Below are 23,502 nucleotides of genomic sequence, written 5' to 3'. Positions count from 1 at the left end.
GTCTGAAAAACATCCAAAATATCCAGGAATATTCTCATGGGTATATGAGTTTGAACTTTCTGTGCTCAAATAATTCTTAACTTAAACTCTAGGACCGTGATGGCGAACGTATGTCTCATGGAGCCATTTCTGAGGGCGCGCGAGGTATTGCCCTGTCAGCTCTAGCAGGCATGCATGCGCAAACTGGCCAGCTGATTTTCGACCTTGATTTTCGACCATTTTTTGTCCTCCGGAGGCTTCCCTAAAGCCTGGGGAGGGTGAAAAACCACCCAACACTCAGGTTCCGTTCCCAAACTTCCGATTTGCATGTTGGGCCATTTTTCGTCCTCCCCAGGCTCTTAGAAAGCCTCTGGAGCCTGGGGAGGGTTAAAAATGGACCCACCAGGCACACTGGAAGTTGGAAAATGGACCGTTTCTGGCCTCTGGGGGGTGGAGTGGGTGGGTGAGGCCATTTTCACTCTCCCCAGGCTCCTAGAAAGCCATGCACATGTGCAGGGCATCAGGGGGGGAGTCACACATGCATGCGCAGGAGGCACAGCATGGGGGGCATTAAATTATTGGGGTGGGCATGTGAGTGTAAATAATAGCACACATACTTTTGGCACCTGAGGTGATGAAGGTGCGCCATCACTGCTCTAGAACCTAATGTCAGCGTTCCAAATATCATGCAGAAATAAATCAGAGTCCAAGGCAGAGTTATCCTTAAAGTTCCAATTTATTAAAACAGACATGTTGGTACCTCCGTGAAATTCCAACTCTGAAGAACTTCCTGGAATTCCACCCAGTTGAAAGTTCATAATCTTATCCCCACACCCATAAATCCATCACATGGTCCAATCTTCTTCTTCGACCCTGACAACTCTACCCCGCTGGTTCCGATCAGGTGTCAAGGTGCGGAGACAAAAGGTGACCTTGGCTTCTATAAAGGAATGACAACAACACATTCCACAATTCTACTCCTTTCTATTCTCCCCCTCCCAATTACTACAATAATGAAACGGTATAGTGAAATGAAAGAAAATGGGTAGGCCAAAGATTCTTAAAGGAACCGCTACATGCCTGACACCTGCACATGTAAATTGAAAATATCTGGTAGCTATTTTTGCTATCAGCAAAGGAATTCACAATATCTTCTTGTCTTAAAATACCTTTAGATTCCTTCCAGAGATAGTGGAAATAAAAAGGAGGAAGTGGGATGTGAAAAAGTAAAAAAAAAACATATATGGGAAGTAAGAAAATAAAATATTGCTTGCACAATAACTGCAACAGGCAATATTTTTGCAGCCAAAAGCTGTCCCCCTCCCCGTACTTTTTTCTAAGCAGTTAATTAATAAAAGAAAAGATAGTACTGGAATAAGTAGATTATCTTCTCCCATTTAGGCATTGGAGTTTTTATAAATTAGGGATATGTTAAGCCTATTGTAAATTAAAACATATTTATAATTTGCTAAATCATTGCTTTGGCGGGAAACATTGATCCTTAGAAACTTCAGGGGCCACTTATATTAGGGACCATCTTTATTTTAAGCTAAAATGGTTATTCGTCTGTTTATCTGTTTGTTTATTTGAATGATGGCATACTGAGATAACTTATTAGTCTACATGCATTCATACTCAGCTATAATGTAAGCAATCTCATCGCAAATCCTATGTTCCTTTCCCACTTTTTCTCACTAGTCTCATCTTTTCATCATAGGTTCAACAAAAATTCTGATTTTGCTTTTTTCTGTCCCTAGCTAACCAACGTGATAAATGGTGCTGGGGGGAAAAAAAGCCTGCTGCCTGGCATGGATTCTAATTGGCCATGATAGTGGTCGGCTGCCGATTTGTTTATAAACTAGAAAACCTACAAATTGCCAGCCATCTGCCCAGCACAGTCTGCTAATGAATGCCTGTAGCCTGCAGATCCATACACTGATTGCCTCCATGTCTCTGGGCTGTCACCTGGGGTGATCTGCCAGCGTTTGAGACCTGAAAATAAGTTGTGCCTTAACTGTCATTGGCTAATTCTTAGAGATATGAAATACCCATTGCAAAAGTGTAGACGATACACTTTTTTAACGTTTCGATGGAAGGTATGAGGGGTCCTTGGTGCTCTTTGAGCTTGGTTGTTGGTTCTGTGGGCATTTCATTATCCAAATGGACAACATCAGTGCTATCAGTGATTAACATTGATGACGTTACCTGATTTGCAGGAGGCAACATCTGCAAGAAAACAACTAAGCTCAGAGAGCACCAAGGATCCTCATTTCTGAGCTACAAGTATTCTCCTTTATTGATGGAAGATGTAGTGTTTGCACTTCATTTCCCTGCTCTGCAGGATCAAGTATACTTTGGTGTGGTTTCACATTAGCAGATTTGAGACAGCTCTCTGGAATGGAACAAACTGTCTCTCAGAGTTGGCTGGGGAGTCTTTAAGGTTCAGAGCTTGTGACTTTTAAGAAAAAATCTTTGGAACCTCAGGATTGCTTTATGCCATGGGGGAAATACTAGCAGGGATTTCCCATTACAATGCTTTCCCAAAAGAGGAGGGATGCTGCTTCTTTCCTTTGAAAAAGGAAAGTCTCATAGACTCAGAGAATTGGAAGACAAAGAAATATTTATTCATCACTCTTCCCGATTCTGAAGCTTCTGAAGCTGTGCTTTGATTTTGCTGCTTCCTTGTGATATTTTTCAGCCATCTGCCTCAGTAAAGTGGTTGCTCTTAGCTTTATCTCTGGAGATACTTCACATTACGTGAAGATACTTCTATTTCTAAAGTGTCTTGGTGTAATGCTTCAGCGAGGGAGGAGAATGGGGTTGTGTTTTGTGACTTTACCTGGTCTATCCTACTCCTTTCTTTTTTCCATTATCCCCCAGGTTTGTACCTCTTCTCTGGAGATATCCTTATTTGCCACATTTTTTCCCAGTTCTGAAGACACAGAACAGCAAGAAGCTCTGCATTCTTGTTTTACCAATTCTGTATCTCTCCTGCCCTTATATCAACATCCTATTTTATTAATGCCTGTAATATATAGACTTCTATATAGATATCCAAGGAAATGCATAGTAAATTCAGCTTTCTTCACTGTTCCTATGCCTTTACTGAATACACTGAATAAAGAAGGCTCCATATTATTTGCATGTCCTGCTGTCCTGAATTCATTGTCATCCTACTTTATCCAGCAGCTATTAATTGGAGGAGGATCATATGATGCCATCCAAGTCTTTTCAATTCCCATGACGCTTAGTCAACATGGATAGTGTTAAGAGATTCCAGGGACAGCACCGGATTTGTCTATTTTAATATAATTAATTTCAAATAGTGACCAGAGCGGCATGTCAATATTCACAGTTTATGAATTGTTTTTTTTTTCTCCACTCACTTTCCTTTAAGGTGGAATGGCTTAAAAATGAAGAACCGGTCAATGCTGAACAGGATGAAAATATTGATACCCGAGCAGATCATAATCTAATTATCCGTCAAGCCCGACTGTCTGACTCAGGGAACTACACTTGCATGGCATCCAACATTGTTGCCAAACGAAGAAGCCTCTCAGCCACAGTCGTGGTGTATGGTCAGTAGGTGTGACATGCTGTAATTTCTTGGACTGAGTATCCCTCTCGCTTGATCAATACTGTTAATGAATTCATCCACCCATTTATTTTAAGCATCACTGCTGGCTGAGGATTTCCTGGAATTGAAGTCCACACCTCTTAAAGTTGCCAAGGTTGAAAAATACTGGGTTAAAGCATCAGGCTAGAAACCAGGTGGCTTTGAATTCTGGTTCCACCCTTGATATGAAGCCAGATGGATGACCCTGAGATAGTGATTTTCTTTCAGCCTTAAAACAGAATTAATGGCAAATAACTTTTGAAAACCATGCCAACAAAATTGCAACAACATGTCCGGGCAGTCTCCAAGAATTTAGATACAACTTTAATAGAACACTGAAATAAACTTTCTACTCCTAATAGTAACAAGGAGACAGTAATAAGGATATCAGTGCTCCCTTTCCTGACTTCTAACCGTTCATGAACTACAGTATGTTTGCAGCCAAGCAAAATATAATTTTATTATTGTTTTTAATAGCAATAACTTTTAACATTAAAATAACTTATTAACACTTCTCTGTTCAATCAAAGATTAAGATCCTTGATTTCAAAATAGAATTGAGAGCATAAAAGTGATGGCTACATACATTCTATTTATACTTTGGTGAGAATGAGTGGGCATAAGAGGTAAAAGTCAATTGCTCATTAGTGAATAGAAGTGTGTCTCGGTGGAGGAGGAGAAGTATATTAATGTGGAACTGGGGCTATATATTCCCCACTTTTTTCTTAGATAGTAAAATATTGGTTATACTGAAGAGGAGTCTATTGTTGCCTATAAACTGCTGACGCTCGACTTTCACTAGATGTAACCAAGGTAAGGATGTTGGGTAATGCTGTTAAGCAATATCTTGAGATCCAAAGTCTAATGTATACCAATGATACCTGTCTGTACAACAGTGGATCCTCTTACTCAATCATAAGACATAGAATAACAATGACCTTACAGACATTTTTCAGACAGTTGAACCTGAAATGCAGCAGGGAGGTCTTCTGCTTCTTTCTTTCTTTGTTTCATATTTTCTTCTTATTAAAGTACCAAATGGCATTTCATTGATTAAGACCGAAGGATGTCTCAAGCGTTCCCTTCGCTTCACTTCCCTCCGTTTCCTTATTGAAATGAAAACCACTTTGGTCTAGTGTTAAGGTACCAGCCTAAAAACCTGGAGACCATGAGTTCTAATCCTCTCTTAAGCCTGAAAGCCAGTTGGAAGGCTTTGGGGTTGTTGTCACTCTGCCTCACCCCAACTCACCTTATAGGAGGGGAAAATTGGAGGAGAAAGGAGTATCTTGAGTTATTTATAAAAACAATAAGGGTGGGATTGATTTTTTTTTAAATGCTTTGAAAGAATTAAAGTGAGCCTATGTCATCATTAGTTCCTTACCAAACATACACATTTATTGAAACTACAGGTGCATCTCAGTAATACTTGCCCATCAGCATGTAAAATGGAAATGATGATAATTCTCACGTCTTCTTGTTTATAAGGAGAAAATAATGAAAATGGAACGTTTTGTAACAAAGACTGCCTGTTGCAAAATTCTAATACGCTATCTATCTGTTCCCCTATGTTTGTGTTTGCATAGTGAACGGAGGCTGGTCTTCTTGGACTGCTTGGTCGAACTGCAATGCCCAGTGTGGCAGAGGAATGCAAAAGAGATCCCGCACATGTACCAATCCCGCTCCCCTCAATGGTGGTGCTTTCTGCGAAGGAATGTCGGTACAGAAAATTACCTGCACATCATTGTGTCCCAGTAAGCAAGATACCCTGTTAACAGTGTAGCCAGGAGGCAGGGCCCTTAGCGCTTGTAGAGCCCCAGGCTCAGGTTCATAGCCAGGTCCTTAAAGCTTTAGAGAACGCTAACAGGGTTAGGGGCGTTTTAATCACTGAAGGATGTTTCACAGAGCAGGGCTGCTGCAGAAAAGGCTTCTCTTTTTTAAAATAAAATTTTATTTTTCCTTTCATATACATTCACAAATATACATTCCTGTAAATACTCTTGACATTTCTCTATTAGCTATTAACATTTATCACAATCTTCTTATGAATATAGAAAACACAGTTGGGGTCAACTTTCTTGCCATCCCCTACCTCCATCTTGTTTCACAACAAACCCACTCCTTCCATCTTCTCAACCTTCCTTCTCTGCCTTCTCCTTTCCTCTTCCTCTCCTTCCTCTTTTCTTCTTCCCTTCCCCCACTCCTCCTCTCTTCTTCTCCTTCTTACCCTCTCTCCTACTCTTACTTCCCCTCCCTTACCTCCTCTGCTTTGCCCTTTCTTCTTTTCCCTCCACTACCTCCCTCCTTTCCGTTGTTGCCCTTACTTATTTTCTTTCTCTAATGGGTTCTCGGGGTGGCATTCCAGTGGCCCCAACTTTATATTTACATAAGAATTATTATTTTTTCTTCCACATTATACTTCCCTATAATAAATCAATTTGTATCATTTTTCATCTGTATATTTGTATCTTAATACTTAGAAAAAGCTTGTCTTCTAGTTCCCGTCAACTGGGATTCTTTGGCTGATGGATCTGCAACATGCCTGCCCTATTTGATCTGATTGGATGGGTAGAAATTGTGGGGAAAAAAGGCAATTCCTCAATTATCTTTATTCCAGAGTGTGGTGGATGTTGGGACACATGGACACAACTACAAACTTTTTTTTCTTTTTTAATGTCCCAGTTTCAGAGAATTGAATTATGCCCAAACAGTTATTAAGATTTTAATCTGCAACTTGATTCTTATGCAATCTGATTATTTGTATGTTTGTGTGTATATATGCATTTTCCCTTTTTTCTTCTACATATTCCCTATGGGCTTTATTACCTAAAGCACTTCGAACACAATGGGTGTTTGAACACCTATCTATGGTCTAAATTGGAATTTAGTGGAACTGCACTATACACTGCAAACATTTTATCCTCCTTTATTCTAACTTCTCTTAACTAGGCATGATTTGAACACACATACTTCAAGCAGAACTGGATAAGGCTTACATAGGCTACAAGCTGGAAAGTGTGCTCTCTGTAAGGCAATTCACAAATGTATTGATCCTGAATTTCTCTTAGATATGCTAGCTCTGATATTTCTGGCACATGTCAAAAACTCCAGATTTTTTTGGAATCTGAATTTCCATAGCAACATTACTTTCACTTCAAGCATCTGTTGAGGCAAAAATCCTCAAACCATTGTTGAATCTCATAAATAATCATAGCCACCAATCTCTGGGTTTTCTTTCCACTTCCTCCTTTGCCACCAAAAGAGATGGTGCTAAAATCTGTTTTCCCAGTCTGCTGAGTCTGTCCTTTCTTCTAGATGCCTACCTCGTTCTCATTTTTTTTTCTGTAATCTCTTCAAATGTGTTCTTATTTACTTGAATGGGTCAAGATGTCAAAAATTCAAGTAATATACTTTTCCCCATCTCCATCCTAAACCTAGGTGATTCATACTTTAAGATCAACAAAAATCTTGTATCAGGAAATTCTCTTAAGAATGTCTTCCTTGGAATTTAATTGACAGATTAATATATTTAATCTTCTCAAAATCTAGGGTATATGTGTACCTCTGGAGTACACTTGTGAAGAAATGATTAATGGACAGGACACTTCTCATGTCCATTTCATAATTAAGACTTGTGTTAAAAATCCCCACAAGCCAGTTATGAGAACTTCACCTATATCTTCCTTTTGCTTGAAAAACAGAAATGGAAAATATATATCCTATTAAAATAAGGAGGAAGAAGGGAAAATATTGCCATGCTATTTCTTCCAAAAGTTCAAATCTCAGTTGGGGAAGATGTTCTTACCTCTTCCAGCCAAACTCCAATGTCTGAGGGACTATTGAAAATTATGTAATAGAAAACCAATTGTGGTACTATTTCTATGACAATGAAAAAGAGAAAATGTGCAAGCACAGACATTCTTCCTTTCTATATTTTCTCTCCAACAGGAATACAAATCATTTGGATGATATAGGTAGTCCTTGACCTACAACAGTTCATTTACCGACCGTTCAAAATTACAACAGCAACTAAAAAAAGTGGCATAACTGTTTCCCACATTTATGATCATTGCAGCATTCCCATTTAACATGATCAAAATTCGTATGCTTGGCAGCTGGTTTATATTTAATGATGGTTGCAGTATCCTATGGTCATGTTTTGTGACCTTCTGACAAGCAAAGTCAATGGGCAAGCCAGAGTCATTCAACAATGATATTACTAACTTAATAACTGCAGTGATTCACTTAACAACTGTGACAAGAAAGATTGTAAAATGAACAACTTAACAACTGTCTCACTTACCAACAGAAATGTTGGGCTCAATTGTGGTCATAAGTCTAAGAGTGCCCGTATGTTATTACTATTGCTATTCTATTCACCTCTCAAAGCTATACCAAATACAAGGATGGCAATTTGTTAAGATTGGCATGAAATGAAATTTTGCAGAATGACCATGCAATTGAAAATTGCTATATGAGTTGCCATCTGTACTTTTTATTGAAAATGGTACTTTGTGTGTATCTCGTAGGTGTGGAAGTATGTAAAAGTTGCTGAATCTTTTGCAAAGTTTCCAGCTGAGGCTGTACATGAATCAGCATTTTTCTCTGAGATCATTTTTTTTTTATTATTTTCATTTTGCTTCATTTTGCTTCAGGCAATCTTTCTCTACTTCTCTTACCAAAATGAAGCAACCCAAATGAATCTGAGAAAGTCAGAAATAGCAGGAAGAGTGACAACTGAAGAGAAGCTATTTCATTTTCCCTTTGGTAAAATGATGAAAATTTGGCACTTGTAATCTTCGAGGGCAATTTTGAGCTTTAGATTCACATTCAGACATTTTCATTTTGAGCTATTTGTTTTAAGAAAGATTGGATATTCATTCTTTTTGGCAGATCCAGCTTTCAATGAATCTGTAGTTGCAAAGACAGAAGAGACATACTTCTCTGCAAGCTATATGTCAAAGGAAAAAGTTCTAGAATAGAATAGAATGGAATGGAATAGAATAGAATAGAATAGGGCTTCCGGCAGAAGTCACACCGGTGTGGAGCAAAATTAGAGGGAACATTGCTGCTAGATGTTTGCAGGATTAAGAGAAACTATTATACCCCTAATCATCTTTGTTGCTCTTCTCTGCACTCTTTCTAGAGTCTCCACATCTTTTTTACATCGTGGCGACCAAAACTGAATTCAGTATTCCAAGTGTGGCTTTACCAAGGCCTTATAAAGTGGTATTAACACTTCACGTGATCTTGATTCTATCCCTCTGTTAGTGCAGCCTAGAACTGTGTTGGCTTTTTTGAGAGCACATTGCTGCCTTATATTTAGGACTCCAAGATCCCTCTCACAGTCACCACTATTGAGCAAGGTACCTCATATACTGTATCTGTGCATTTTGTTTTTCTTGCCTAAATGTAGAACCTTACTTTTTTCACCATTGAATTTCATTTTGTTAGATAGCGGCCAATGTTCAAGTCTGTCAAGATCCTTCTGTATCTTGAGCCTATCTTCCGGAGTTTTGGCTATTCCTGCTAGTTTGGTGTTGTCTGCAAATTTGATGAGTTCCCCATCTATCCCCTCGTCCAAATCATTGATGAATATGTTGAAGAGTACTGGACCTAAAAGAGAGCCCTGGGGTACCCCACAGCATACCACCCTCCATGTAGATGCAGTTCCATTGAGGACTACTGTACATGTTGAACGCAGTTGGTCAGCCAGTTACAAATCCATCTGGCAGTGATGCTTTCTAGCCCACATTTTTCTATTTTGTCAAGTAGTAGGTTATGGTCTACTTTATCAAATGCCTTACTGAAGTCCAAGTAAATTATATTGACAATATTCCTCTGGTTCACTAATTTTGTCACTTTGTCAAAGAATGCAATAAGATTAGTCTGGCGTGATCTGTTTTTGACAAACCCATGTTGGCTTTTGGTTATTACTTCGTTTGCTTCTAGGTGTTTGCTGATTCGTTGCTTGATTATCTTTTCCAGAATCTTCCCTGGTATTGAGGTCAGGCTGATAGGTCTGTGGTTTCCTGGATCTATTTTCCCCCCTTTTTTGAAGATGGGAACTACATCAGCTCTTTTCCAGTTCTCTGGCAGTTCCCCGGTGCTCCAGGATCTTTGAAAGAGATAGTTCAGTGGTTCTGAAATCTCATCTGCCAGTTCTTTCTGAATCTTGGGGTATAATCCATCCAGTCCTAGTGATTTGAACTCATCTAGGGTAGACAGGTGCTCATTTACCATTGTCTTCCCTATTTTAACTTGTATTACTAATCTGTTTTTGTGGTGCTGTTTTTGATAGGTTGGACGGTTTTTTCCCCTTTGTGTAAAGACAGATACAACAAAGGAGTTAAATAGTTCTGCTTTCTCCCTGTTGCTTGTCACCTTCTTGCCACTTTCTCCCAGCAATGGACCTATTGTTTCCTTGACCTTTTTCTTGTTTTTAACATGTTGAAAGAAGCTTTTTTTGTTATTTTTTACTTCTGTGGCAAGCCTTTCTTCAATGTGAGCCTTAGCTTTTCTCACTTCATCTTTGCAGGCTCGGGTTTGCTAGTCCCCAATAAATTGAAAAAGAAAAGGAATTTATTTCAAGGTTAAATTTTAAATACAAATTTGGTTCATGTGTTCCATGAATAGTTTATCTGCTTTTCCTCTATAAACTAAGGATAAATTCTAACACGGGGGAGCCTTTCATGCGCTCTGAGCTTGGCCATTTTCTTGTAAATATTTTATTACCATACTAGGTAACATCATCAGTGCTAGACCTGACTCCATAGTTCAACCCTGAGCTACAAATATTCTCTTGCATAGATTCCAACATTTCACAAGTTCCAAGTTCCCATTACCTTTTTCTTTTCAAGTTCGGAGAGCATACTCAGCATCTGGAGTTGAGTGGAATTATGGTTATTTGAAGAGGATATAAAGGTGGGAATTTACAGCTCAATTCAGATTAGCATGTAAAATTGTTAGGGCTTATTTAGTATTTAGAAGATTGCAGTCTGAGATTGCAGTCTAATTTATCTGAATGGGTAAGGAGGAATGCCAAAAATGAAAACCCATGTACACATAAAAAATGGGAACTCGGAGAGTCAAATCCAGCTCTCCTGTTCTAAGACAGCATCATTGCATGAGAACATGAAAGATTTGAAGTCAGACTGGACAAAAATCCAGAATTATCACATGCATCCATTCAATTCCACAAAGAATGAAAAGCTGCCCACCCATTCAAATCATGCCATTGCATCACCATTTCAGCATTGGCCTTTAAAAAAATGGCTCATTCCCAACTTGAATATGGATTAGAAGCAACAACACTTAGAATCTAATATCTTCCTTTCCCCCCATCTTCTTTTGCAAAGTCCCCATCACCACCACACCATGAAAGCTATCATCATCAGTTTTCCTGTACCTAATGCCATTATATGAAGTCCAATGTCTGTGCCTTCTTTGCACACTATTAACAGTGTGCTTTTCTCCTCCATGGATCTTATATCTTCTAAAATGTTGCATATAACAGACACGGGGAGGATCGGTAGAAGGAGGAAGTGAAGGATAATGCAGACGTTCCACAGATATTTGGCTTTATTTACAGTGCAACATTGGGAATCAATATTTGTTTTAAAGCTAAGAGGAACATGGGAATATAAGACTGAAGTTAGAGATAGGAATGTTGCCAATTAGGAGGAGCAGGAAAGGAAATTCAGCCATATAAGAAAATGCATGCATTGTTTTAAAAAGTGGAGAGACCAAACAATGTCATTATTCCATTTCTTTTTTTCCGAATGATTCAAACTATCTCTGGATCAAATGTCTTCTCCCAAAGGTGCTTTTTCAAGGGGTAAATGGACTTTCTTTGTTTTTCTTTGAAAATATTTCACTTCTCTTCAAAAAAAAAAAGGCTTCTTCAGTTCCGACTGAATGTTGGAAAATGGAAGGACTTCAATCAGAACTGAAGAAGCTCCTTGGATGAGAAATGAAATGCTTTCAAGGGAAAACAAAAAAAAAGTCCAGTTTCCTTTTGAAAAAGCACGTTTGGGACAACCATTACCTAGATGACTGAGAATCTCCATATAAGATCGAATGTCTTGTACTGAAATCTACCATTTATCACTCTCTCTCTCCTCATTAGTGGATGGTGCCTGGGGTATGTGGAGTGAATGGTCCATCTGCAGCCCTGAGTGTGAGCACTTGAGGATCCGGGAATGCACTTCTCCACCTCCACGGAATGGTGGGAAATTCTGTGAAGGACCAAACCAAGAATCAGAGAACTGTACGGAAGGCCTTTGCATCCAAGGTAAGTCATGCATCTGGGAAACTTGTCTATTAAATGAGGGCTGAACAATCTCTAGCCATGTGTGAGCTTTGATTCCTCTTTGCAAACTCCAATTGTAAGCACCACTATCAAAGAAGACAAATATACATGTCCCAGGATAATGTTGCAAGATCCAATCAGGGTCACACAATAGGACCAGAGGTTTCGTCTTCCAAGCTAGAACCCCACCCCAGGGAACTTCTCTCGTGCTCAAATGTTGAAAGCTCCTAAAACTAAGCCTCTGGTCTTGGTGACTGACCCAGATTGGATCCTGCAACAATTAGCAAATTTTGATAGTGCATTCCTGTTATTTAGAGTCAGGAAATGACTAAAACTTACTTAAAGTAGCCCCTTCCAATTGCCTAATTGTAACTCCAGTTTAATTGCATCCTTTGGCGATTTAACTACTTCCAACTCAAACTTTTCAAATCTATCTTCCTCCCGTCTTTACCCTCTTGCATCCTTATAAGCTTCATAGCCACCCATCTATCTCGTGAATTACTGATGTTAGAGACTGATGAGAATTGTATGAAGTCCACTTTTTCCACTAGGAGCTGATGAATTGCATATATTTGCAGCTTTCGTTTATTTGATTTCATCTGAATTTTTCTTTGGAGCTCAAACCCTTTGAAGTTCCTGGGAAGAGTTACATTGGCTAGAAGGGATTCCTCTGAGGGTGAATAATTAATCTGGTATTAACTAGGCTAGTCCAGTATGACTCATTGCTACAAAAACAGATTATGTCAAAGCAAGATCACATATTCTGGGAGGTAGCTTCCTTCTGCTCCATGTCCATAGCTGAATGATCATTAAGCTGCACACTGTTTTCTAATTTGGGAATAGAAGTGATGGATAATAAATTGTATTTCTGTATGCCTATGTTATGAGTATGAAAAATTCCCCCAACTCTTTCCATGGTTAAAGGCCTTATTCTTTTTATTAATATTGGCATCCTGTTGCCTTAGAGCTTCGTGTAGCCTTTGGCCTAATTTTATCAACTTTCACTCAGCCTGTACACTCCCCATTAGCTTGTAATGCAAAAACAGTGAAGGAAAAGAAAGAGGGAGTCAGAAGTTGATTTAAAGAGTATTGAGAGAAGGATTGAAAAATAGGATGTCTTCACCCACATTTAGATCCAGATACGACTTTGTCTTTGTTTGTCCTTCATCAACATTTTCTTCCTGAAGGAGCAATGCCCTCAACACCTAAAATAGTGATGGGAAGAGAAGAGAGAATGAGCAAAAGAAAGACAGGAGGGAAGGGAGGGAGAGAGAGAGAGAGAGAGAGAAGCAGAGAGAGAGAGAGAGAGAGAGAGAGAGAGAATATTTCAACCTCTGCTTTGGGTGGGATGAAAGTGAAGACTAGAGGATTGTTCATGTTATCATCCCATATTAGCATGTGTTGGTAGATGTTGTGATCTCTCAGACCATGGGGATGGAAAGATCTTAAATGTTAGCCGTGCTAACTGGGTATTAAAATCCTATAAATGTTGGTGGTTCAAGGTTGGGGACAACTAGGATATGTGTATGTAGCTCAGTCTTACTGAACTCATCAGGACTTCCTTATTATAGTTAGAAATGTGAATTTTTAGTTCCCAAAGAACATTTCTGAACAAGTGCACTCTCAGAATTAATATTTAAGTGAATGTTGATATATTGTATCTGAAATCTCTCCCCCTCCCAATCAGAGGCAAAATTGGATTATTTGCTCAGGGATCCAGTAACTACACTCAATACAGTATTATTCACTGTTTGAAAATCTCTTGATCGAGCAGACAGGAGAGATTAATTATTTTAAAACACCTTACAAATAAGCATGATGTTTGCTCCTGCAGTAGAAGAGGTACAGTTTCTTTTACACATCTTTCAATGTATAAAGAAATAACATATATTGAGGCATGTGGTTGTGAATCAGTCATGCCGTTTCTACTTAATTGTCCTGCTGGGCATGAAATGAACTCTTCACCATAGTTCCGTCTTCAGTAATCCTTGGTGTTTCTGTGTAGTTATCTTCACTTTGCACATTAGCTGTCATGCATACCAAAAGAAGAGAGTTAGAAGAGACCTCAAAGACCTCATCAAGGTTTCCACCATCTTTTAAGATTCCCACTGTTGTGAATTTCTCAGGATTGCTCAGATCCTATAGGCAGGAGTTTCTTCCTACATTAATAAAAGGGGGAAATACATGGGATTGTGTGTCATGGCACTGGCTCCCTATTCATACAAAAGCCTAGATTAAACGACTAATGCTTATATGTAATGCTTACGTCTCACCTCATCCTCACTACAGTAGAACCTCTGGTCACAAACACTTCTGATCATGACCGAATTGGGTTCCAAGCAAAAAATTCACATTTTTTTTCACAGCCGATTTCCCTTTCCACGCCAATTTTTTTGTAAGTGCCAAATTTCCAAAATTAGGTCCAGATCACGTCCGAATCAGTTTGTGATCAAAGTTATGGAACAAATTATGGTTGTGACCAGAGGTTCTACTGTATGTGCCAGCCTATATTTTCCCTACTGTTTTTTTCTTCTAGTCAGAATATTTATGTTTCCTATTCCAGAGTTATGGGCGTCAAGTTTTGCCTGGGGTTGGCTCCTTCCTTTTAACTAGCACTGATGATTTTATCTAGTTTGGGTAATGAACTCCTCCTTCCCTTTTCCCCATGAAAGGTTTACAGGAGTTATTCTCTCATGAAGACTGGTAATTTTCTTGTTGCATTCTTTATAATAGTTATGTATGTATATGAACTTAACAGCATACTAGAGCAGTCCTTGAAAAATATATGGCTGTTGGGTTGGATTTGTTTTGGTTTTAAATACTGGAATCCCTGGATGATTTTGAGTTGAGAAATAATTTTTTGGATGGATTTTTGTGTTTTTGTTTGATCTTTGCTAACCATGGTACTGACTGTTCTTTCTACTATTTCTATAATTGTATGAAGCGATACAGAAAAACCACTTTATTTTGCATTGTCAAACAAATGTACGCGTTGGCATTAAGCTATCTTTTGAAACTCTACAAAGTGTGTGGTTCTCAAAAATAAATAGATTAAGTGTGTGTCTATGAAAAGGTAATAATAATTTATGCGTTGAAGGAATAAATATAAGTAAGCCTCCTTAATGCTTATGCATTTGAAGATGTTGACTCACTGGTTATCTTAAATGAGCACTTGTATTTTCAGGTGGAAATGGAAAAGTAGCTAACCACACAAACTGACTAGTATTGACCTCCATTTTATTTTTCTGCCTATCTCACTATTAAAAAAGTCTAATCCATGTTATGATTGACATTTGACATCATTCAGCATTTATTTTATGTCTATGCAAAGCTGCTTATATTCTACCTCACCACGCTGGGTCAAGCAGATTGAGTGGTCTCCACTCATAAATAGGGTCATGGATAATTTTTCCACTTCAGTACACATTCAACAATATTATTTAGACATTTGAAAATATCAGAGGAATTCTACACAGACTTATATGTGGATATTATATGTATCCAATTACATAATTCTAAGAGTAGAGCAGAGCAGAGCAGAGGAGGATAGGACAGAACAGAATAGAATGTAACATAATAGAATAGAATTCTTTATTGGCCAAGTGTGATTGGACACACAAGGAATTTGTCTCTAGCGCATAAGCTCTCAGTTTACATACATACAACAACAAAGTGATAGGCCATAGATCATAAATCATAGTTACAATCGTTCACCATAAGATACAAACAACAGATGATAAATCATAAGATACCAATAGGGAAAGATAGTAGGAAAGGTAAGAAGATGAGAAATGAGAAGACGAGAAAGATGATAATAGCAGTACAGCTTACTACATGGGTAAATTTCTTAGGCCTAAGGTAGTGCTGTGGAAATTAAGTATTCAGCAGAGTGATGGCACGGGGAAAAAAACCGTCTTTGAATTTAGTTGTGTTGACATGCAATGTCCCAAAAAGTAATGTGGAAATTGGAATGAACCATCTCTTAGTACAGAACTAACTTGGCTCTCCTTGTTTACCTCCACCATTGATGAGCCTTGAAATACTTAAAAGGTGGAGGAAATTCAGGGATACTTATACATTCAGTTGCATAAGCCTGAAAATTGTAGAATCAATTAAGTTAGATTTGCCGAGGTGTCCGGTGGCCATCAATCCCATTATCTGCCTATGTAGTCTAAGTAAGATTGAGGGCTTATACCAATATTCTCCCATGGTATGTGTGCTAACCATTTCCTCATTTTGTATGGAAAAGTTTTACATAATTACATTATTATGAGTACAGAAACCCTTCTTGTATATGTCAAATTTATGGATGGTAGAAGAAAACCTCTCTATAGTATATAGCTTATAATTGCAATATTAATTCTTAGGCTATCACTAGAGAAAAAGATAATCTCCCCACAAAAGAAAAGTAATTTTTTGGTGCTCTGGAACCAACTAGACTTTACCAGCTTCATTAACACATAAGCCAGAATCTAAAGTGCTGATTTATAAACTGTCACTGTAAATCCATTGTAAAACAAGTGATACAACTACAGCCATTTTACTTGTTTATATTCTGCCCCTTCATTGGCATATTTGAGAATTTTATATTACAACTGTATACACTTTGGACAACCTATATCGGCAATGAAGAAGAAGAAAAAGGGACTACAAAGGCACTCTTTGACTTCCTTCCTTCCTTCCTTCCTTCCTTCCTTCATTCATTCATTCATTCATTCATTCATTCATTCATTCATTTTTCTTGTAAGATCTTCCAGCATTGAACAAGTGTGAACTGCATCTGGTGTTGGATTGCACTCATTTTAGGGATTTGGCAAATCGATTCCAATCAGCAAAAAGTAACTCATTTCCTGTCAATATTCCTTGTGCTGTTAAGCAGTTACCTCCTACAGGCTTACTAAAAGCCAGAGCAGCTGTTTTCAAGCAAATTTATATCTCACTTTGTGGATTCACGTTGAGCACTTGTCATTAAGATTCATTTACCATATCACAGTTTCAGATTAAAGAGGACAACAGGTAAGAAGCATCTTTGGCGCCTTCCTGTCATACAGTGTTGGCTAAAAAAATGAAAGAAAAAAATGAGTGATTTTTCTACCATATAAACATTTGCACTCTAGTATCTACAGATATAAACTTTAGATACGAGTATATAAGCCAGCAGATTTCATACACTAGTTTCAGCTTTTTAGTAATAATCGAATAAGACTTTGCTTTAAAATCTTCCCTTTCAAAATCCACTGATCCAGATTGTTAATTGGGCTGTTTTTGCCTGGTACTCAGAACAAGAGAATAACAAAAGGGGTCAATCTATTCTCCAAAGCACCAGAAGCAAGACAAAAACAATGGATACAAACTAATCAAGGAGAGAAGCAACCTAGAATGCTTTTAAGAAGAGACTGGACAGCAGGTTGAACTAGACGACCTCCCTTACTTCTCTCTTATTCTGTTATTTTGTACTTAATAGATTCTCTTGCATTTGAAAGAAAAGTCTTGAATAAATAGTGTTGCTGTTTCAATAAGACATATGTTTGTGAAGCGTTGCACAACTGTTCTACCGCACTGTGTTTGGGGAATAAACTATTGCATATATTTAATATCTCCAGTCATTATCTCCTTTAAAACTATATTTCTATTTCATAAAAATCTGACATTTCAAAAAATACCATGAATTTTCTGTGCCCTACTTATAGCTAAATGATTTATTCTTCAGCTTTGGAAATATATGTTCCTAACTACTCAGTGATCTAAAAGGTGGTTGTTCTTAGAAATTTATGAACAAATTACTTATCAAAATAAAAGACCTATGGTTGATTACAATGAAACCATGGGTACTACTCTTTTAAATGTATAAGTAGATCTTTTTAAATATGTTCCTGTATCCAATCACATGGGTGTCTTTTTCTCTTGGGTTTTTTAATTTAATTTTTGTTTATTTTTTAATTTACTGTCTTGTTTGTTTGTTTCATTTTTATTTTGTATTCAGTTACTAAAACCAACCTTACTTCAAAAAACAACAACAACAACAACCCCCGGACCTTCTGAGATCAGAGCTTTTTTGTTGTTGTTGTTCTCTTTCAAGTATTGGAACGCGGTGTGATTCAGCCTATCTGTGGTTATCCAGAGAATTTGACTTGTGGTAAAAATGAACGATACTTGCCAATTAACTTTGAAAATTGCTTAAATGTACTGAGAACATTGTCTTGAAACCTGGGTTGGACGTCAACCATATTTTGGCTTACAGTTGTCCAGAAGTGCTTGGATCTATTTATTGACAAAGGATTGTCTGATTCTGTCTCTTGTGTTTACTACATCTCAGCTTGCCACAGCGATAATCAATGTTTTCATTGGCTATTGGGACTATTCCAATAAAATAAAATCTTTTTTTTCACCAAATTTAATTCTATTCTTTTCTCTGACTGAAGTTGCATTGTATGGGGCGACCTCCATTCTCCTTGGATCCAGACAGCTTCTACTGATGTATCCAACCGACTTAGCAAAAAGCTTGTAGTTAAATCCTATCAGACAGACCAAAAGATGCTTGAGACTTGGGCAGATTCAAATGCTGCCTTTTACTTAAGCCCATAGAAAGCAAAGCTTGACATTTGTCTAACTGTGCTGCTTAGACACAAGCTTTTTCTTTTGAAAGGATTAGGGTCATCTTTATGGACCACAATCCCAGCTAAAGATAAACTGCTTCAAAACAAAACAATTATGATAACTTGGGGCTTTTGCGATTCCATTTCTAGTTTGCCATCCTGTAAAAACCTGGATATATGCACAAATACACGAACACACACCCATACACGCACATATATATATACACATGCAGCCACATACAGATAGACAGACACACACACACACACATTGACTGCTCAAACAGAAAAGAAAGTGAGAGAGGGAGCAAGGGGGAGGGAGAGGGGCAGCACATAGGAGTACTGTCTTGCAACCAGTTTTATGCTCTCTTGAACTTTTCTCACTTATTAAATTTAATGTGAAGTAACCAATCAATGAAAAATTCTGGCGGCTGCAACCTGTGTTTCTTTCATCTCCAGAGAGTGGATTTTGCAACGGCAGCTTATGTGAAAACTCTACTAACCCTTCCATGTTTGAAATTCACGCTCTCTCTCCATTTTTTGTTCTGCCATCTGGGAGGAGATTCTAAAAGACAAGGAGCTATGAATGACCCATGAGGTGTCCTTTTCCCAGTTCTAGAAACATTATAATCATATTTTTATCTAAGTATTTCTCAGTTGGCATTGAATTAGATGATCTGATTAAGCATGGTTGGATCAAACTATTTCCAGTCTATGTCAGATTTGGATATATTTATTTGGAGGTCTTTTCATATTTCTTTAAGATATGGATATGCACACATATTTTATAGGTAGGTGATCATAGGTTAGGCATTTGTATATTTATTTTATTTATAAAATATGCATTGGTAAGAAAGGAATCCTGGCCAATTTATCAAACAAAGATGCTTGTAATGAGGATGGGAGGGAAAGGAGGAATTAATATCCTAAAATAAACCTGAATTCCACTGCTCCCTAGTAAATGTGCAGTAAGTAACCCACAAATTAAAAAAGGGCAGAAGTATGTGACTGCATAGTCATTCTTATGTTGTAAAAGAAGACAAGAAACTTCCACTTCAGAATATTCATCATATTTCCATCACATCCTAACATGAATCTTTTTTTTTCTGTTCTTGTTGTGTTGTGGCAATCTGTATCTTATTCTTTACTAGCTGAATACCCTTGCTCCACTACAAAATTATGTGATTGGGTTTGATAAATCAATACTTACAGCTTGAAAATTAATGAGTAGTTATAATCAGCTTCTCCTCTCCCCGCCTCTCCCTCAGCCTTGCCCCACAGAATCCTCCCCTATCCTATCCCCTTCTCTCCCTCAGCCTTGCCCCACAGAAACCTCTCCTATCTTATCCTCTTCTCTCCCTCAGGCTCTCTCCAAACTCTCAGCCCGCAGGCCGGATGAGCCACGCGCTGGCCATGCCCACATCCAAGTGGCAGTTGGAACTGAGTTATTTTCAGGTTCGGAGGGGGAGTAGAATGTCTAACTCTTTAGCATCAGAGCATGTTAATAATAATGTAAGAAATACTAATGATCTGATAGTCATTTTGAAGAATCCTTTCTAAGTGAGTACCTAGAAGCTAAGAGGAACATATGTGCCACATTTCAAGTTTGTAGGCTTTATGGTTCTGGAGATTTCGTGATGTGAACTGAGTGGTTTTCACTTTTATGTATATAGATTGCTATCTTTTTTGCTAATGAAATGTGGTTTCATTTTGTTCTGATTTTTTTTTTAAAAAAAATTGTGAATCCTTGGATGTTCACATTTGGGGGGGGGGGAATGCCTTTTGTGGAGACTTTTAGGTGCAATTTTGATGGCCAGAATGAGAAAGTTGAAGTTGGTAATATTCATGTAATTTGATCTCAGATCTGACCTTAAGAAACCCATAGTGTTTTGTTAAAAGACAGGGAAATCATTAGGGATTGTTTTCCAGGCTTTGATTAAACAATGATTGTAATAAGCTCTGCCTTTACTTAGACATGTTTATTAAAGCATCTGTAGAGTGCTCCTCACATTCAACTATGTTTACAGGCAATCTTATTCAGACTACTGTTGTGACGTTTCTCCCTTGCCCTCTATTAAGACTACTGAATTTGTAAAGGGGTAATGATGATCCCGGAATATTAATAGGACCAGATCTGGGGTGGTTGCCTCTAGGCAAGCTAGATATAAATAGAGTTTGCATAAAGAACCAATAAGTAGCACCTATTCATCTATTCACATTTAGATGCTTTCAAACTGATAGGTTGGCAGGAGCTGGGGCAAGTAATAGGAGCTCACACCATTGCATGGTGCTGGGGTCTCAAACCTGAGCTGCCCAGCATCTTAACCGCTGAGCCACTGCCCTGCCCTGGATGAAGAACCAATAGATGAAATTAAATCTTTTTCTACTTAGATGTGGTTTTTTTCAGAATCAGATTCCTGGATTTCGCTTTTTTAAATCATGTTCGTTAAAAATCATAGCTAGTTCTTCTTCTCTAATTTGCCTTATCAACTATCTGGGAACTTTGCACCTGTTCAGTCACAAATTTGCATGTACTTGGGCTTCCCAACTTTTATAAAACCACCTTACAATGTGGAATTTCAGTGCGATTTCTAGCACAAGCAGGCCCAGATGCTAAGAAAATTGTCAAGGAAAGGATTGATGATGTTGCTGGCCAAGAGAATATTACACTGCACAAATGTGCTTGGCTTATGGCTGGCTATATGTAAAATGTATTTCATACTGAAAAATATTTAACAATTTGTGTACCCCAAGACCATAGAAAAGCTCTTACCAGAGCATGATTTGAACAACTCAAATCTCTGATTAAGCTAGGTAGGTTTTACACAGTTATTTATCAGAAAAGATTGTGCCAACATAATATACATGACTTTGAAGTTATTGCTCATGTGTTTATATATTCTAGAAAGGGCTAAATCCATTGGAATCTCATGTAAAAAGTAAGACCACTTGGAAGGCTGCAGTTCACTTGTAACACTTACTGCAGGAAACCAGACTGTTGGTCATTAGAAGGGTTGCCTTTTTTTCTGTATAAAAATGGTCATTTGACTGTGTACATCTTACTCTAGAGAGGTTTGTTAAAATCCTGTCTGTCATGTGTTTACATTTTTAAAAAAAAAACCAAATAGACAATGACAATGAAAGAAGTAGGTGAAGTGAATGGCAAAATGAGAAACAAGGACGAATATATTAATTCATTGCATAACATACTGAATATTAGTGTCTCTACCTATTTCAGAATCAATGGCAGAGTTTACAAATAGTTAAGGGTAATAAGGAAGAGCATAACTATCTGAATAATTGGTTCATAATTGGTGTGTGTGTGTGTGTGTGTGTGTGTGTGTGTGGTGTATGTATGTATGTATGTATGTATGTATGTATGTATGTATGTATGTATGTTTGTGTTGTATTTGTGCTGATAAATAAATAAAGGGAATCTAGTATATATCTATTTCAAGCTATTTAGCTCTCATCAGCTAGCCAGGTTCAAATCCCAGTAAGGGTATGGCTTGAAATAGCTTGAAATAGATCTATACTAGTCTCCCTTTATTTATTTATCAGCACAAATACAACACAAACATAGCAAAGGCAACATTAAAAATAAAAAGCACCAATCAGCACCAATCTACCAATCATGATACAACCACACCACCAATCATTCCACTTACTGAAACAAAGCCAGCACTCCATCCCCTCCCACCAAGATATACAGAAAGATGGCAGCTCCGTTCCCATTTTAAGCCCAAGCCTGAAGATGGCAGGTGAGATCTTGCTGAAACGTTGCAAAGACAATCTCAATCTTACACGGGAAAAGTCCCGAATACAACAAAACCAGCATACCTACACCCGTGAAAATCTACGATATATTCATATATATATATTCAATTAAATTAACCAAAAAACTAATATTTTGAATAAATAACTTTTAGAAACCCAGACACCCATTACCTGCTTTGCTGATAAAGCATCCCTTGAATCTACATTTATCTAGAAGAAAATGTTCATCAAGAATTGCTTGTAATGTATAGTTCTACCCTGAAGAGTCTGCCAGCTAATTATCTGCCATGCATTATGTATGATTCCTTGGACTAGTTTACATGTTTGAGCAACGATTACTGAGTGACAGAAAAGCATGGAGTGCCAAAGGGCATCATCTCAGACAGAGGAATCCAATTTACAATGAAATTCTGGTGACAATTGTTAGACTGTAGCTATCCAGCCAGCAAGTAGATAATTCAGCAGGGTTCATTTATAGAAGAAACTTCTTTATATACAATAATATGAAACATGATGCATGTATCATCATCATCAAGAGACATCATCACTTCAAATTATTTCAAGAGGTGGTGGTAGATGGTGCCTGTGCGTATAGTTTCTTGTTGCAAGATGGTTGAAATTATTATTACTTGTCTATCAATCTATGGCTTCCTTGGCCACCCATTTCTCCTGTTCAGCAAACATGGGATATGAACTGGAAAGTGTTGGTGAAAAATCTGAAATTCAGCAATCTATCTTGTGCAAGCCTTTTAGTTCAATCAACCCTCCTTAACCAAGTTGGAAGGTGTTAGATATTAGCATAAACTGCTGTAGTCTCCACTCAGGTCCGCCACTAGGGCGGGAACAAGGGGTTGTTCTGATTGGACGGGAGGTCTGCCAGATCCCTATAAAAGGGGAGCTGGCAGACCCCATAGCAAGCTGGATCACTACTACTACTAAATAAAGAGCTGTTGTTGTCACTATCGTCTGGAGTCTGTTCTCTCGTTGCCCGAATCTAACAGAAGGGACATTGGAGGTCTTGTAGTCCCTGCTCAACTAGAGACCCTATACCATTCCAGACAAATGGCTGCCCAACCTCCACAACTTCTGAATGTAAGCCATTCCACTGATTTAATGTTCTCACTGTCAGAAAATTTCTCCTTATTTCTAGGTTGGATCTCTCCTTGATAAGTTTCAATCCATACTTTGGGGAATAGATTGACTCCCTCTTCTTTGTGATAGTTCCTTAA

At 38.0% G+C, this 23,502-nt stretch overlaps 1 protein-coding gene across 3 annotated transcripts in view; it reads left to right on the top strand.

The window, feature by feature from the left end:
* Positions 1 to 23,502, top strand: part of UNC5D (unc-5 netrin receptor D) — a 440,995-nt gene that overhangs the window by 347,951 nt on the left and 69,542 nt on the right. For all 3 annotated transcript variants that reach the window (XM_081960671.1, XM_081960672.1, XM_081960670.1), the window contains exons 5-7: positions 3,377 to 3,557; positions 5,179 to 5,346; positions 11,721 to 11,885. In XM_081960671.1, the coding sequence (XP_081816797.1) occupies positions 3,377 to 3,557; positions 5,179 to 5,346; positions 11,721 to 11,885 (514 nt within the window). The remainder of the gene's footprint in view (positions 1 to 3,376; positions 3,558 to 5,178; positions 5,347 to 11,720; positions 11,886 to 23,502) is intronic.

This window comes from Natrix helvetica, assembly GCF_964273705.1.
Source record: "Natrix helvetica genome assembly, chromosome: 8".
Taxonomy (NCBI): domain Eukaryota; kingdom Metazoa; phylum Chordata; class Lepidosauria; order Squamata; family Natricidae; genus Natrix; species Natrix helvetica.
The sequence above is the reverse complement of the archived record's forward strand: the minus strand, read 5'-3'. Positions and strand labels throughout refer to the sequence as shown.